This window comes from Furipterus horrens, unplaced genomic scaffold (genome assembly GCF_987537825.1).
Source record: "Furipterus horrens unplaced genomic scaffold, mFurHor1.1.pri manual_scaffold_5, whole genome shotgun sequence".
NCBI lineage: Eukaryota > Metazoa > Chordata > Mammalia > Chiroptera > Furipteridae > Furipterus > Furipterus horrens.
Genome location: NW_028327175.1, coordinates 135383547 through 135398986, shown reverse-complemented (window position 1 = coordinate 135398986; position 15440 = coordinate 135383547). Strand labels below are relative to the sequence as shown.

At 43.5% G+C, this 15440-nt stretch overlaps 1 protein-coding gene across 1 annotated transcript in view; it reads right to left on the bottom strand.

Moving 5' to 3' along the window:
• Nucleotides 1–55: 55 nt before the first annotated feature.
• MMS19 (MMS19 cytosolic iron-sulfur assembly component) overlaps nt 56–15440 on the bottom strand; it is a 31930-nt gene continuing 16545 nt past the window's right edge. The window contains exons 9-31 of the mRNA XM_090277900.1: nt 10470–10556; nt 9978–10052; nt 9496–9573; nt 8824–8962; nt 8421–8575; nt 7555–7633; nt 7190–7315; nt 6912–6993; nt 6517–6617; nt 6264–6413; nt 5270–5425; nt 4256–4355; nt 3670–3772; nt 3477–3545; nt 3170–3296; nt 2376–2476; nt 2176–2232; nt 1843–2029; nt 1540–1622; nt 1251–1415; nt 910–969; nt 510–610; nt 56–431 (exon numbers count right to left, since the gene is read on the bottom strand). Coding sequence (XP_090134026.1) covers nt 404–431; nt 510–610; nt 910–969; nt 1251–1415; nt 1540–1622; nt 1843–2029; nt 2176–2232; nt 2376–2476; nt 3170–3296; nt 3477–3545; nt 3670–3772; nt 4256–4355; nt 5270–5425; nt 6264–6413; nt 6517–6617; nt 6912–6993; nt 7190–7315; nt 7555–7633; nt 8421–8575; nt 8824–8962; nt 9496–9573; nt 9978–10052; nt 10470–10556 — 2409 coding nt within the window. The 3' untranslated portion in view covers nt 56–403. The remainder of the gene's footprint in view (nt 432–509; nt 611–909; nt 970–1250; nt 1416–1539; nt 1623–1842; nt 2030–2175; nt 2233–2375; nt 2477–3169; nt 3297–3476; nt 3546–3669; nt 3773–4255; nt 4356–5269; nt 5426–6263; nt 6414–6516; nt 6618–6911; nt 6994–7189; nt 7316–7554; nt 7634–8420; nt 8576–8823; nt 8963–9495; nt 9574–9977; nt 10053–10469; nt 10557–15440) is intronic.

The window sequence follows — 15440 nt, the reverse complement described above, 5'->3', positions numbered from 1 at the left end:
CTACTGAGGCACAAGTGGGCACAGCAGTGGGGGAGAGAATATCTTGACAGTACCATTATCAAAAGAAATCTTTATTCTCCAGCAGATATACATACAGGCACCATCAGGGCCACACTCATTTGCATTCACCCCTCAGCAGCATCTCTCTTTTTCTGACATACAGATATGGAAGAGCCTTAAGATCCTTCTTCAAGCACAAGTAGTCTCACACTCAGTTACTTCACAGGTCCATTAGAAATCAGGAGTTCTGTTTCTTGTACAGCCGTGCAACAGAGGCCCAGCATTTATGCTGTATCTGGGAAAGGCAATCAGAAGCCAGTGGTCTCTCTGCCTTGGCAAGATGGCTCAGTAGTTAGTAATTCCAGGTTAGATTGTCAGAACAGTCTAAGCCAGGACTGAGGGCTCAGGTGCCAGGGCTTCCCAGCAGAAACCTGTAGGCAAAAATAATGTTGGCAGCATTAGTGGTGAGGCTCATTTCAATCCCCTCTCCCCACAACCTAGCAACTCACCATTCTCCCCTGGCTGACACTGCTTCCTTGCGCACCAGTCTTTTCTTGTCATCCAGAGGTTTGGCTAAGGCCCGGATCACCTGTGGTTTGTACGGCAGCAGCTATGGAGTAAAAGGAGGTAATCTTAGCCTTGTTCAGCCAATGCAACCAAAAGAACCCCTTTTCTCTGACTCTACAACTAATGATTTTCCTATTTTTCTTTAGTGATTCCAGAGGATGCTAGGTGGCAGATGACCATCCTACTGTAATATATTCAGGCAAATCCTTGCCTATCTGTATGTACCTTGCAGTTCATACTTCAATCACACAGCAGGGTGGCCCGTCATGACTGACTAAGACAAAAGGTACTTCTCTGATTCTTAGAAGTTTCTGGGCGGAGAGGGACATGTGAGGTACTCACCACAGGGGTGGGCAGGTGAGTGAGCGCATGCATACACTGCAGTGCAGCAATCCGGACAGCCTGCAACACAACCATAAGGAGGTGAGGGGAGACCCAAGAAGGAGAGCTGCAGATGCCAAAAAGTGGCTGGGGCTTGCCCTGGCCAGGTAGCTCAGTTGGTTAGTGTTGTCCCAATACGTCAAGGTTGCGGGTTTGATCCCGTCAGGGCACAGACAAGAATCAAACAATGAATGCATAAATATATGGACAACAAATCAATGTTTCTCTCTTCCTTTCTCTCTCTAAAATCAATAAATTTTTAAAAACATTTTTAAAAACGTTGCTGCTGGGTCTCAACATACCATGGAAGGGCTAGAGCTGAGGTTCAGGAACTTGGTAACAAGGGTATCAACGTGAAGGCTCATGACTTGGGGTGCTTCTAGTAGAAGAGGCTGAAGGCAGCTGAGGGTGGAGAGCTGTACCACACAGTCGGGGCAGGACAGGGCCTCCAGCAGCAGGGAAAGCAGCTAAGGGGCCACAGGAAAGGTGGGGGTGACCACATACATGAGAATTAGGCTTTCTCGCTCTTTAGGCCAGCTGGGGGAACAATGGCTTAGTCCCTTGCTTAGAGGCTCTGACTGCAAGGCTTACCGTGGGCAGCTCTGGCAAGAGCACAGGCTTAGGCAGCCTGTTAAGTACATGAGACAGGCCTTTCAGGTAATTTGGCTTCACATCTGTAAAACAAAAAAGCTTAGGGAAGAAACTGGGCTCAGACATAGGGCTTGAGAACTCAACTTCAATCTAAACCAAAGGAAGAGAGTGGGGCAAGAGTCTGGAAGTTTAGCCCTTTAGGTACAGACCACACTATCGCTCTGAAGAAGCAAAGATGAGGTCCTAAACCCAAGCAAAGGAGAGGTCTATAAATCTGGGGCCTTTCTTTTAAACTCTCCTCACCTTGGGAAGCAGCATGGAAGCCCTGGACCAAAGCCGGCACATTATCTGTGAAGAACCTCTGGCGGAACATGATCCGCACTTCAGCATGGCCAGCACGAGTCAGTACGTCAGTGCAGTCAGACATGAGCAGAGAGAAGCCATCAGCTGCTGTTGGGCCAAGCTCTGGATCACTCAGGAGGCCCATGAGCTGGAGAAAAGAGAGCCTTTGAGGTGTATCAGGAGAAGAATCTTAAATACCCAAGAGGGGGATGGCACTCATTTTGGGGCAGGAATAGGATCAACAGGAAGTTCCTATTTAGGTCCTTGATTCCCCTGTCTCCAGAATGGACTTACCCGGTTTGTAAGGCAGGAGCTGAGAGGATGATATCTGAGCACTAGAGCCTTTGTTACCTGTAATCAGAGAATAGATAAGGGAATGACACTCAAACCCCAGAACCCTGAGACGCATGCTTATGGTTCCAGGTCAAGAGGAGAAGTTTTATTTAACCAGACAAAATTATCTCTGTTTACTAGAATCCATTATGACTTCTTACCCAGAGAAGCAGTGTGAAGACCTGTCTACGACAGGGCCCAGAGCCCAGCCCAGCCTCCACTTTGTCCACAGCCAGCTGTAGGAATTCATCCAGCTGTTGCCCTACAAAGGAGGAAGGAAATGCTTATGTGAAGGCCACATATTTCTCCTTTAACAATGAAGGATGTAAAGCATTTCAGTGCAGAGCTCCCTGAGAAGCCATTAGCAAATAACAGTATCATTTGGCTATGGGCTTTGCCCACTCAACTATGAGACACCAGCATGAGAGCCTGGTATCCTCATAGCACAGAGGTGCTGGCATTTGAAGAGTTGTCTACTTATTAAATACATATTTATTTACTTATTTATTTATTTATTTTTAAAGGAGAGGGGAAGGGAGGGAGAGAAACACTGATGCAAGGAGAGAAACATCAACCGGTTGTCTCTCACATGCCCCCAACCAGGGACCTGGCCTGCAACCCAGGCATATGCCCTGACAGGAACTGAACCATACCAGTGACCTTTCGGTTTGCAACCTAGCACTCAATCCACTGAGCCACACCAGCCAGGGCAAGAGTTGTCCACTTCTATAAAGAATGACCCCTAACAGCTCCCTGTAGGGAGTAGGATGACAGAACTAGACAAAGCACTCTGCTTGTACCCCCTTATCTTCTTATGCTGTGCCCAACTCTGGTCTTAACGCTTGTCCCAAGGGCTGTCCCCTGGGAAACCCTATTATATGTATTATGAGCAAGCTACTTTTTAAAATAAAATGAGGACTCAATGTCAAGATTTCATCAGGGAGGATTCCAGTACCTGCAGGGTGCTTGTTGAGGAGTCCTGCAAAGCACTTGGCAGCAGCGGTGGAGGAGAAGGGGCAGCTGGGGCAGCAGCTCAGCTCTAAAAGCTCCCACATGAGTTGGTTCAGCTGAGGGATTTCCACCTACAGAAAACATGGTCATGTAATAGACCCAGAGAACACACGAATTCAAAGAGATAATACCCCCTAGAAAGTGGTGGTAGGGGCAAGGATGGATGAAAACTACATTCCAGCCCAGTCACCTGGGATCCAACCCTCCTTGTCAGGGTTAAACTAGGGTACTCTCTAAACGTGTTCACTTACATTTCGAGGCAAGGAGCAGACAAAGGCCATAAGCAGTGCAACCAGCCTCCTCTGTCCTGAGGAGCCATCCTATGAAGGAAGAGCGTTATCAAGCCAGCAATAGGCATATCTGCTCTGATACCCATCCCAGATTAGCCCTAGAAGTTTGAAGGACAGAAATCCCAGGATTCCACCCAGTCTGATCCATCCTCACCTGGAATGGCTGGAATCTGCAAGGGAAGCTGTTTTCAGGCAGAAAGGAGATGTTGCCATCCAAGAAGAGGGGCACAATGTGGGCGACACTCTGGGCAGCTAAGCTAGGGGTAGAGCACTTGGTATCACCAAGGAGCCAGGGTTGTAAAGCAGCCCTGGGGTTCCCATTGGAGTCAATGGGTCAGAGCATGATCATTCACACATTCCATAATTATAATTCAGCACATATTATATGACAGGAACCATTCCCATTCTAGGCCCTGGTGATAGAACAGCAAGCGAGACAGAACAAATCCTTGCTTTGGAGCTTACAACCTAGTGAGAGAATTCAATGTATATTTAAAAAATGGTCCACAGGTGATTCTTATGCACGTCTGCAGCTAAGAACCATCAGCCCATGACTCACCCACCCCACAGTCCATGGTACTAAAAATCCCTTTCTCTTATTTTGCCAGTAAAACATATAAGACAAATAGCTGCGTCTGCATTTGATTCTGGGTAAAAGCTCAGAAGGCAGCTACATGCTGTTTCTTCCAAGATTCCTATCCTTCTGCCCAGGATTAAACTACATCCATGATTATACTCACTCAGGGCTTAAGTGGGTGGTGGCAGTGCTAATGACAGACACCATGGCGGCCAAGACCTCATCCGTCAACAGCACTTTCCTCATAACTGAGTGCTCCTTCTCTGCAAAATCAAAACAACACACATACACATACACAATCACATGGCCCTGACTCTGGTATAGATGATTAGGTCCCATCGTTGTGACTGGGGCTTAACTCTAGTCACAACAGCAGTGGTTTCTGATCCATCCTGTAGTAGAGCTGTAGACCAGAGAATCAGAAAGGCACCAGAGCAGTAGTCGTCTAATGTGGGCCAGAGAGAGCTCTCGAGAACTTTGTGTACAGTCCTTAAGACTGGGCAACAATGGAAAATAAGGCCAGCTAATATGGACATTTTTAACCTTAGAAAGATGTTAGCATTTTCAAAACCTTAAAAGATAACCTGGACTTAATCTTCATATATATATACACACACACACACACACACACACACCATATATTGAGCTATGATACCTACATACATTACGGTGTTGCCAGCTACTATGCGTTATTTAATCCTTAGCAACTGTCTGTGATATCGATATTTCCCTTTATCTCCCCCTTAACAAGGAGGAAACACCTTAAAAAGGCTAAATATCTTCACCTAAGTTAGTGAGTGGTGGAGTTGAAGATGAAATTCAACCAGGTCTATTTAACTCTAGAGATGAATTCTAACTAAACTAATTACATAGCAGTTAAACAGGAAAAAGGTGTGCATCCTTCTGACCACTGCTAACACTAATGGATCTTGGTTCCTGTTACTGGTCAGGTTAGCACCCTTTGCTTGAAGTGAAATCTTAAAATAAGCCTCTGGTATAAGGGGACTAAATGGTAATGGAGAAAAATTACAAAGATTCAATTAAAAAAAAAAAAAAAAAAGGCCTCTGGTGGCACAAAATGCAGTACCAGCAAAACCCCGAGGGTGGCAGTGCTGTTCAACACTAGTGGAAGGCCAAAGTCTAGAGACGGTAGGAGGCAGCGGGTGGAGAAAGTTACCTGGCATGGAAGCCTGCACAGCCAAGGCAAGCAGGCAAGGTATAGCCGTCTGATGGAAATACCAGCAGCTTTCAGGGTCCAGCTGGCATTTTTCTGCCACCTGCTGGAGGCTCTGACAGACAGCAATAACTTCACTTGGTCCTGCAACCACATTCCCTGTGTCGTGAGAAAGTATTCTCTGTAAGTTTTCCCTAAAAGTACTTCTAGATATTTCAGATAAAGCGGATGGAAAGAACAATCAAAGGTGAGTGAGACCAAGAGTATCTTATGAAGGAGCCAGTTCATTTTATTCTTTTGGATGTTTTTCATCTATTCAGATTTTGAAGCTGAGACCTGCTCTATGTCAGGCTCTGCAACAGAAGCATTCATACACATTTTCTCATTTTTCATTACTCCAGAAAGACCATTTCCCCATTTTATAGAGGAGGATGTGGAAACTCAATTAAACTACCAGTGGTTTTTCTAGGGTCGCAGAAAATGCAAAGTCAGAAATGTAACCCAGGCCATACTGAGTCATGTTCTTTTTACTGTGTAACAGTAGATCATCCACTGTTAACTGAATCCACTGCAAAGACTGGGCAATGCAAAGTAGCGCCTATGGTGAGCATGTATAGATTTGTAGAACCAACTGCTGCAGTCACTTAAGCCTTGGAGTATATGATACTCTCAAACTAGAGAGTATGTGTGAGTTACTTAGAGATCCTGTTAAAATGCAGATTCTGATCAGTGGGGCCCGAGATGATTTTGAGTAGTATGGCCTAAAGAGTGGTACTTCTCAATTCTGGCCCCACATTAAAATCACCTGGGCACTCTTAATAATTACTGTTGCCCAAATCCCATCCTTCCTCACAGACTGATTTAGTTGGACTGAATGAGGCCCAGGAAATGTGACTCTTCTGTACAGCCACCACTGGAATTACTGCCTTAGAGGCATCAACTCTAAACTTGACCATGGCTCCCCATTCAGCCCAGCTTGACCATTCCTGGTAGCTACCTTTGTTCATCTGGCACAGATGCTGCAGCAACAGAGGCAGGGTCTCCTTGACAATGCTGGGATGTGTTGATACAGCTGACAAGGCTTGCAGACAGCGCAGATGCCGGGAGCATTTGGTGGGCCCATCCCCTTTAGCCAAACCCGACTCCCCTGAAAGCAACCCAGGAGACAAGGTTTCCTTGTGTGATGGCAAGCATGAAGACCCCCCGAGTCTTCTGGGGAAGGTGGGTTTCAGAAGATCAGAGACACATACCCCCACACAGCTCCTCTGCAAGCTTGGGCACTAGGTGGCTGCTGAAGGCCACAGGGTAAAGAGTGGCCAGGGTTCCTGATGCTTCCAGTGCTGCCACCCTGCTGGGGGCACAGGACAGATGAGCATTAGCTGAGACTTGGCCCACCATTCTCTTGCCTAGACCTGCCATTAGACAGATTCAGGAGCATGATCTCCTAAGACCACCTTGCTGAAGAGCAGGACTCAAGCACCTAGTTGGACAGGGCTTCTTAATGCCCAAGAAAAGAGCCCAGTCCCAAATCTCCATCCATTTGGCAGCCAGAGCCAAGCACAAGGCCCACCTCCCCTAGGGAGAGCCAAGGGTCAAGTATAGAGCCCTGGAGCAGCTTGCTCTATCTCACTCTGTAGAATCTCACCAACTCTGGGAATCCTCCTCTAGGAAGCTCAGTCTGTACAGGTGCCCCACTGCCAGCTCCACGTCCCCAGAAGACAGAAGATCTGTGTTACAAGGGAACACGAACCACTTATTTCTTTCTGTACAGCCCCCACAACCCTTCCAAAAGATCCACTAGAAATCCCAAGTCAACCGGGGTTTTAGTGAGAACCAGGGAATTAAGACTTCTTTTTACCCGAGACAGAAAATCACAAAAAAAGGGACTAAAACTCCTATCTTTACTCTTTCTCTTAAGTGTACCTGGCTGGGCACCCAAGACAGTGAGAGTACGAATGCCAACAAGCTGAAGCTGGGTGTTAGGGTCTGTCAGGGCTGTGAACACCAGTGAGCATAGCTGGTCCTTGAAGCCACTCAGAGGCCTTTCACCTAAGGAGAGACAGTCCATGTTAGAGGGAAACCCTGACTCAGCAGTGATGCTAAAGACAAGATGGGGCAGATTTAAAGAGCTTAATCCACTGAATGTCCAAGAAGTACACTGGGACAAAAATAAAACAGGTTGCATCTGTTAAGTGGTTTTTTTGTTTGTTTTTTTTTTTAATGCTAAAACCTTGTTCTAAGACTACTTATCCATGACATTCTTTGCCTGCTCTGGAAGGTGACCTTACCCTTGTCTTCATAGCTCCATTTCTGTTGTAGCTTCAAGAAACCCAGGATCATTTCAAGGATTGTTCGCCTCTGGTTGCTCTGTAATGTTTTAATGGATATTAGAGTCAAAGAATACAGGGTGGGGCAAAAGTTGTTTATTCTTGTATTGTTTATTAATTATTGTATTATTTTCCATATGAACAACTGTAAATATACTTAAAAATTTTTTAAATTTATTTTTAGAGAGAGGAGAAGGGAGTGAGAAAGGGCGAAAAACATCAATTGGTTGCCTCTCACACCTCCCCAACCGGGCACTTGGCCCGCAACCCAGGCATGTGCCCTGATTGGGAACTGAACCAGTACCCTCTCGGTTCACAGGATGACACTCAACCCACTGAGCCAGTCCAGTCCAGGCTGTAAACCTACTTTTGCCCACCCTGTATGTTAAAGAATTTCAGTCTTGCTAGTTTGGAAGTGGGGTGAATTATTCTTTTATTTTCAGGAAAATTGTAAACAAGGGCCTTGGCTGTGTGGCTCAGTGGATTGAGTGCCGGCCTGCAAACAGAAAGGTCAGTGGTTTGATTCCCAGTTAGGGCACATGCCTGGGTTGCAGACCAGGTCCCTGCTTGGGGGAGTGCAGGAGGCAACCGACTGATGTATATCTTGCACATTGCTATTTCTGTCCCTCTCTTTTCCCTCCATTCCCCTCTCTCTAGAAGTAAAATAAATAAAATCTTTTAAAAAATAAATAAAAGGGAACCAGCAGCAGCTAATAGGAGCAAACCCCAAGTCTATCTAGGCCTATACCCGACGCTTAGGTCTCTCTGTGAGAAAGGGGTCCTAGCAAGGGGTCCCATCATTCCCTCAAAGGACTGTGCTCCCTTACCTGACTGTGCTTGTGGAACTGTTCCAGCAGCAAAGGTAGTACGTTGCTGGTGATGTGGTCACAGGCCCGGGCAGATGCACCTGCAGCTGCCTGCAACAGTTTGGCACTAGGCCACACCAGTTTCATGTCCGGTTCACACAGATGGTGCCTGCAGTCTAGAGAGGCAGTGTATCACATACCTGGGAGCAGGCTGAATGCTGCCTGCTTTCCCTGCAGTCCATAAAGGTTGGAGACTGAGATTTGGGACAGTTTGCTAGCAGTTACCTTTTTAAAAAAATTTGAAGTAGGGTTCTAGACCCCAAATCACTGAACATGATAGGGCTACACATGAAAGGTCATTGACCCTTAAGGAATTTCTCTCTATTGTGTTCACTCCCCTTTCTGACTTTCATGGCTCCATTACCCTGTAGAATGCTGCTAAGGAAGAAGTCAAGGAGGTCCTCAGCATCAGCCCTCAGCACAGAGCGAGACAAACACGCAGTCAGGGAGTGGAGAGCTGCCAGGCCCTCGGCCTCCACCCGCTCACTTGCCGTCTGGAACACCTGTCAGGGAGGGATCCCATGGCTACTGAGGTGAGCCTGCACCAAGTGAGACCCCATCCACCCACTGCCTATTTTCTTAGGTAGTGGGGAGGTTGAGAACCTTTAGGGCACAGCAATAAAAATTAATGCCTCAAATGAGTTTCTTCTTGATTGGAGTATTCTCACCAAGTCCTCAGCCCTACTGGGATTGATACACATACTTTTTGAGAAACAGAATGCCAACTTTGAACCACCACTGGGATTCCTTATCTAAGGTATCTTCCTCTCTCCGTCTATTCAGCATGGTGCCAAGGCACCATGATTATGCTTCTTACCATGGAAGGACAGGAAGTGGGCACGATGCAAGGGTGATCAAGTGCCATCACCAAGCAGCTGCCCCTCACACGGGGATTCTCCCCCTTGTCATTCAACTAAAGGTATGACCCATTGCTTGCTTGTTGAAAAACCAGGCACAGCTTAAGAGAGCATATTATTTCCCCTGATGCCTGACAACTGGGAGTTAACAATAGTGAATTTATCTAAGTAATACTCACCTCTCTGCGGATAGAAACCCAAAGGCTGGGGAGGAAGTCCTTCAGTTCCTTCTGTCCATACACAGCGCAGCAAGCATTCTGCCAAAAAAGTGCAGGTCTCAACTATCTACACACTCAGAGTTTCTAAGATATGCAGGTACCTCAGCATAATGGCACCCGAAGGAGCCTGGCTCTCAGCAGAAAAATCAGCAGGATTTTATAATCATAATAACCAGGGCAAAAAAAATAGGCACTCACCCTCACTGATGAAAAACAAGCATCAGGAAGTAGTCCTGGTCAGCCTTTCCTTGGCTGCAACTCAGTTATTACAGAACAACACAATATGCGGCTGAGGCCTTTAGGTCAATATGTAGGTTCAGATCTTGGTATCCTTCTTCTGAGGCCCACTGAATTGTTCCCTGACTCTCCAATTATCTATAATCCCTTAGCAATCCTAATTTGTCTAAAGACAGCGGGACCCTGGAAGAAGAAAAATCACTCACCAGAGTCTGCAGAGAATCCAGCTTGGCACTCAGAATCTCAGAATCCAGCTTCTCAATCAGCAGAGGCAGCAGGAACTGTGGGAGAAACAGAAGAACTGAAGTCTGAGATAGGTAGTGTTGCAGCCTCACCAAGGCCAACCATGTCCTTACTGCCACCTGTCCCCAGGGGCAGGTGCTATGTCAAGGAGCTATTCTTGAGTCAGGAGTGGTGACTTTAAGCCAACCTTCCTGCCAAAATGATGCCAGACTCCCAGTTACCTGAAAAATGGTCGGCAAATCTATAGGACTTTAAAAAATAGCACTAGATAGGGATGGGATTACTACTTTAAAGAAGCGATGGTAAAGTTTTCTACACTGAAGGTCTGAAGACACTTGCAGGATGTCATACCTTGAAGTGTATACTGGATCTTTCTTTTCCCCTCTGCTTTTCCTGTTCTTATTCAGAGCAGTCTATGAGCTGAGGCTATATACTCTGACTGTGGCTAGACCTACCTCAGCAAATTGTGGTGTGGAAGCCAGCACAGCTCGGAGACTCAGGATGAGATCTTCTCTCTGGATACCATGGGGATCATTAGGTGGCTGGAAAAAGGAGAGGGGCCATGGGTTTATATAGCTCTTTGGACACAGGCTTCAGTCTGACAACCCAAAGAACAGGGTGATATTTATACCTAGTCTGGCAGAGTTGTGTGGCATAAGGCTCCAGCAGGGAGACATGCTCACTCTTACACATTCCTTGGGAATGTCTGTCTTTGGAGCATTTATTGTCTATATGATCACAGTTTCTGTCTGCTCTATCATCTCATCACTCTGAGATAAGCACCATTAACTTTCTGGTGCATTACTTTCTTCTCTATATACTATGACTATGTGTTAGTAGACACTGTTTCCCTTTAAAATACTTTTGAAAATATGATTGTTTTGTATGTATCGTTTACAATTTATTTTTTCATGTAACACATTAGGAACATTTTTCCATGGTATTGTTTTTTCATAATATTAGTTTTAGTGGCTGATACTATTCCGTTGTGTCATTGAGCTACAATTTATTTTTAAAAACCCCTTTTTACTCTAATAAAACTGTAATTCTGGCAACATAAAAAAGTATTGATGATTTCTGCATCAAGATGGCAGGCTGAAACATGCACCAAATTTTCCTTTTCCTTTTTAGAAACCCCATGAAAAATACAGTTCAAGGGGTCTTCTTTTTAAAAGACATCAAGTTAAAGGTTGAAGAGAACAGGATAAGAGATGTTAGCAACAAGATTTCAGAAGCTGAAAAGCAGATGGATAAGAAAAAAATAACTTAGCAAAGACAAAAGCACACAATTCTCAGCAGGCTTGGGGCAACTAGATAATCACCCATATACAGTCCTTAGAAAGCTTAACAACTAGCAGCCCAGGTACACCTAGAATTGGGAGTGGGGTTAGAGAAGCAAACTGACCTCCTAGATTGCCTCCCAACTCCCCCCCTAACTGCAGCATCTGAAGATTTAATTCTCTGATGAGGGCAAGACAGAGGTCTCTAGTCTTGGAAATATAAGTGTAGTCGAGGGCCTGAGTACTGTACCCAAAGAGGAGGTCCAAGTTATACAGTACTAAGTGCTGAATTTTTCTAGTCTTTACAGCCCTAGCTGCTTGTAGCCAGACCTCTCCTCTAGGTAAGTCTAAGGTCTTTTTCTAGAAGAAGCTGACTAGCCCAAAAAGGAGAACACACTGGGGATTCCCCAAACTGTCCATCTAAGCCACTCTACAGTGAAGCTCATACTTGACAAGCCTGTTCCATGTACTCAGGGCTCCCACTTTGATCTTTTTATAATCCTCACTTTGAAACATGTGTAAACTCCCAAGGACTACCAGTTATCTGAAGAAAGCCTCTAACCTGGAAATAGAGACCAAAATAAATTGACAAAAACTTGGAGGAAACAAAGATCACATATGTGGGGAGAAGAAATATTTAAAAACAATATATCAATGTTTTCAAAAAAGATAAAACAATTCATCAATGAATTAAATAAGAACAGAATGCTTTAACCTTCCGCTGCTCCAAATAAAAAATACTCAAAGATCATCATCAACAACAAAAGGATGTTAGAAACTCAAAGCATGAATGCAGAAAGGAAAAAAAAAAAATTCAGTAAAAGGGGTTACAAGGAGATGTGCTAATCCTAGGCCTGAGGTCCATTCCCTGGGCTGACCACGGCAGGCTGCAGGCTGCATCTCCCAGGTTCCCATATGGGCTTGGGTTCAGCCAATGCAAGAAACCTGGAGAACCTGGAGAAGAATGCAGGGCAGAAGGGAAAAGTCAGGGTATTTCTTCCCATCCCTCTGATTGAGTTGGCACCTTTGGCATTGATAGTACCTCCTTCATTGCTTCACCTGTCGCTGATAGGCCCACTCTGCTTCCAGTTTTTGTTAAGTACTCTCAGTCCCTGGGATCCAGTAACATCAACTCTTCCCTTTGTCCCTCCAGCCTAGAGGTGATAATTTCTTCCGGCTATTGATAATCTCTGGGTTGCCTCATTATCCCTATTTGGCTTCTCTGCTCTCCCATCATGTGTATAAACAATTTTCTGCATTAAATCATTTCTGTTTTAAATACCAAAGTGGTTTCTGTTTATGGCTTGACTGATATGACTGACAGAAAAGATAAAATTGTGGAATTCTCTCATAAAGTAACAAAAAGGAAATAGAAGTAAAAAATATGGAAGAAAAGGTAAGAGAGTCAGAGGTCTGACAAAAGATTAATAGGACTTCCAAAGAGAAGAAATAGAGAAAACAAAGGGGAAGAAATGCAAGAAAATTTCCCAGGACTAAAGGACACGAATTTCTAGATTGATGGAGACTACCAAGTATCAAACACAATGCATAAAAACAGACCCACAGGAAGCCATATCACTCTGAAATTCCAATACATGGGGGCAAAAGTCAAACTTAAAAGCTTCCAGAAAGGAGGGAGAAAAGTAAATACAAAGGTTTACAAGTCAGAAGGAATTTAGATTTCTTCAAGGAACTGAAAACCAGAGGTAAATGCAGAAATGCCTCCAAAATCTTAGAAGAAAAAAAATTTCCATTCTTGAATTTTATACCCATATTATTATTAAGTGGGAGCAAAGAAGACATTTTAGATTCACAAAATCTAAAAACTTTTCACTTTTATATACTCTCTCAAGAAGCTAACAAAGGATGCACACCACCAAAATGAAAATATGACACACGCGAACATAGGAAATAGAAAATCTGATCCAAGAGAAAGGATAAAGGAATCCCTTGGATGACGGTGAAGGAAGACTCAATATCTACTTTGCAACAGGAGTAGGAAGCAACCAGTTGAGACTATATGGACAAGTTAAGAACAGTTTTACATTTTTAAGTGGTTGAAAAAAAAAAATCAAAAGAATAATACCTGTGCCATGTGAAATTACATGAAGTTTAAATTTATATGTCCATAAATTAAGTTAAATTTTTTTTATTTTTCAATTACAGTTTACTTTCAATATTATTTTGTATTGGTTTTAGGTATACAGCATAGTGATTAGACAATCATATACTTTACAAAGTGATTCCTCAGTATTTCTAGTACCTACCTGGCACTATACATAGTTATCACAATATTATTGACTCCATAAATTAAGTTTTATTGCAATAAAGCCACTGTACCATATTCCAGCTTCTACGGCTGTTTTCGTTCTAGAATAGCATAGTTAAGGAGTTACAGAAGAGACCAGATGATTTGGAAGCCTAAAATAAATATTATCTGGCCCTTTACAGAAAAAGTTTGCCAACCTCTGCTCTAGAGTGAGCATACAGGTATTAGTGAAAGTCAAAGGAACTGTCACTTATACTAATGTGATCCACTATGATGATGGTATATGACCAATATGGATTGATAAGACCATAAAAAATATCTCTAACACAAACAGTTACACTAAAAGCCAGGTGGTGTCTCTCTTTTTCTTTTTTCTTTTTAATCCTCACCAGAGGACTTTTTTTTTCACTGCTTTTAGAGAAAGTGGAAGGGCAGGGGGGAGAGGGAAGGAGGGAGGGAGGCAGAGGAAGGCAGAGGGGGAGAGAGAGAAAGAAAGAGAGAGAGACAAGAGAGAGATATCAGTGTGACAGAGAAACATTGATGTGTTTCCTCTCATACACGCTCAACCAGGGATCGAATCCACAACCTGGGTATGTGCCTTGACCAGGAATCGAACCAGTGACCTTTTGGTCTATGGGACAACACTCCAATCAAATGAGCCACACCGGTCAGAACCAGGTGTCTCTATTTCAATTGACAAGAGCTTTCCTCTTCCCGTAGACTGCTTTGCAGAACACACAAAAATCTGCTCGAAGAAGAGAAATTCTCCTATCATTATCTATAACCCTATTTTGCCTTGAATATGGTCAAGAAAATATATAAGCTGTTGGGAGCAGTGATTATCTCCAAAGAGAAAAATGTGTGGTGGATGTAAAGGGGTATATAGAGGCTTAATTCTTTATCTTTTAAATGCTGAATCATGCTCATTTGTATTACCTTTCAAAAAAATAAATGACATACTCTTTCCTGCCCTCAAATTATAAATGTACATATTTCAATAATTTCACTTTTATGAATTTATCCTATTGTTATACTCAGGTATATCTGAAATAATACACATACAGGGTATGTGAATTGCAGCATTGCTTGTAACAGCAAAAGGTTGGCAACCAACCTTAATCCCATAGAGAACTAGTAAAATTAATTAGGTATTTCCATACAAAGGAATATTACACAGCCATAAAGAATAAAGAGCTAATTTATATACTGATATAGAACACTTTCCAAGATATACTGTTAAGTTAAAAGGGCAAAGTACAGGAGAGTGTATATATGTGCTACCACTTGCGGGGGGAGAGGGACATAAACCATTTGCATATATGTGAATGAAAGAAGTTCTGTACCAACATAACTGATAAAAGTGGCTGACAATGGAGAAAGAAACTTGATAAGTATATACTTTTTCACTTTTTGGACTTTGAATCATGTGAATGTATTCTCAAAACAAAGAAAATAAAACAGCAAAATCAGAGAAGCCTGGCAACCAATCAAAAAACTTACAAGATTTCAAAGATATAAGTTCTGAGTTAGAAATAGTGATACTGATATAAGAGATGAAAAGAATTTCAGCAGAGAGGTGGTCCCAAGCAACATAATGTCAACTGGAATAAGCTGATAAGAAATTCCCTATGGCAAAGATGGTTGTGTAACTTTAAAGGCAATGAGATTTGATACTCAGATATTACAGTATTTGGAATGCTGTGATATAACTCCTTTCATTTCTTCCAAGCCACTAATGCTTGCAGTGATGAGACCCTGAGTATATGGAAATAGAAGGGAAATCAAGATGCAGAATAAGAGGAAAGTCCAAGGGGGTCACAGCAAACACCTCCTGTATATACTGTGCTCAGATGTGTCTTGTTTTGTCAATTTGTTTC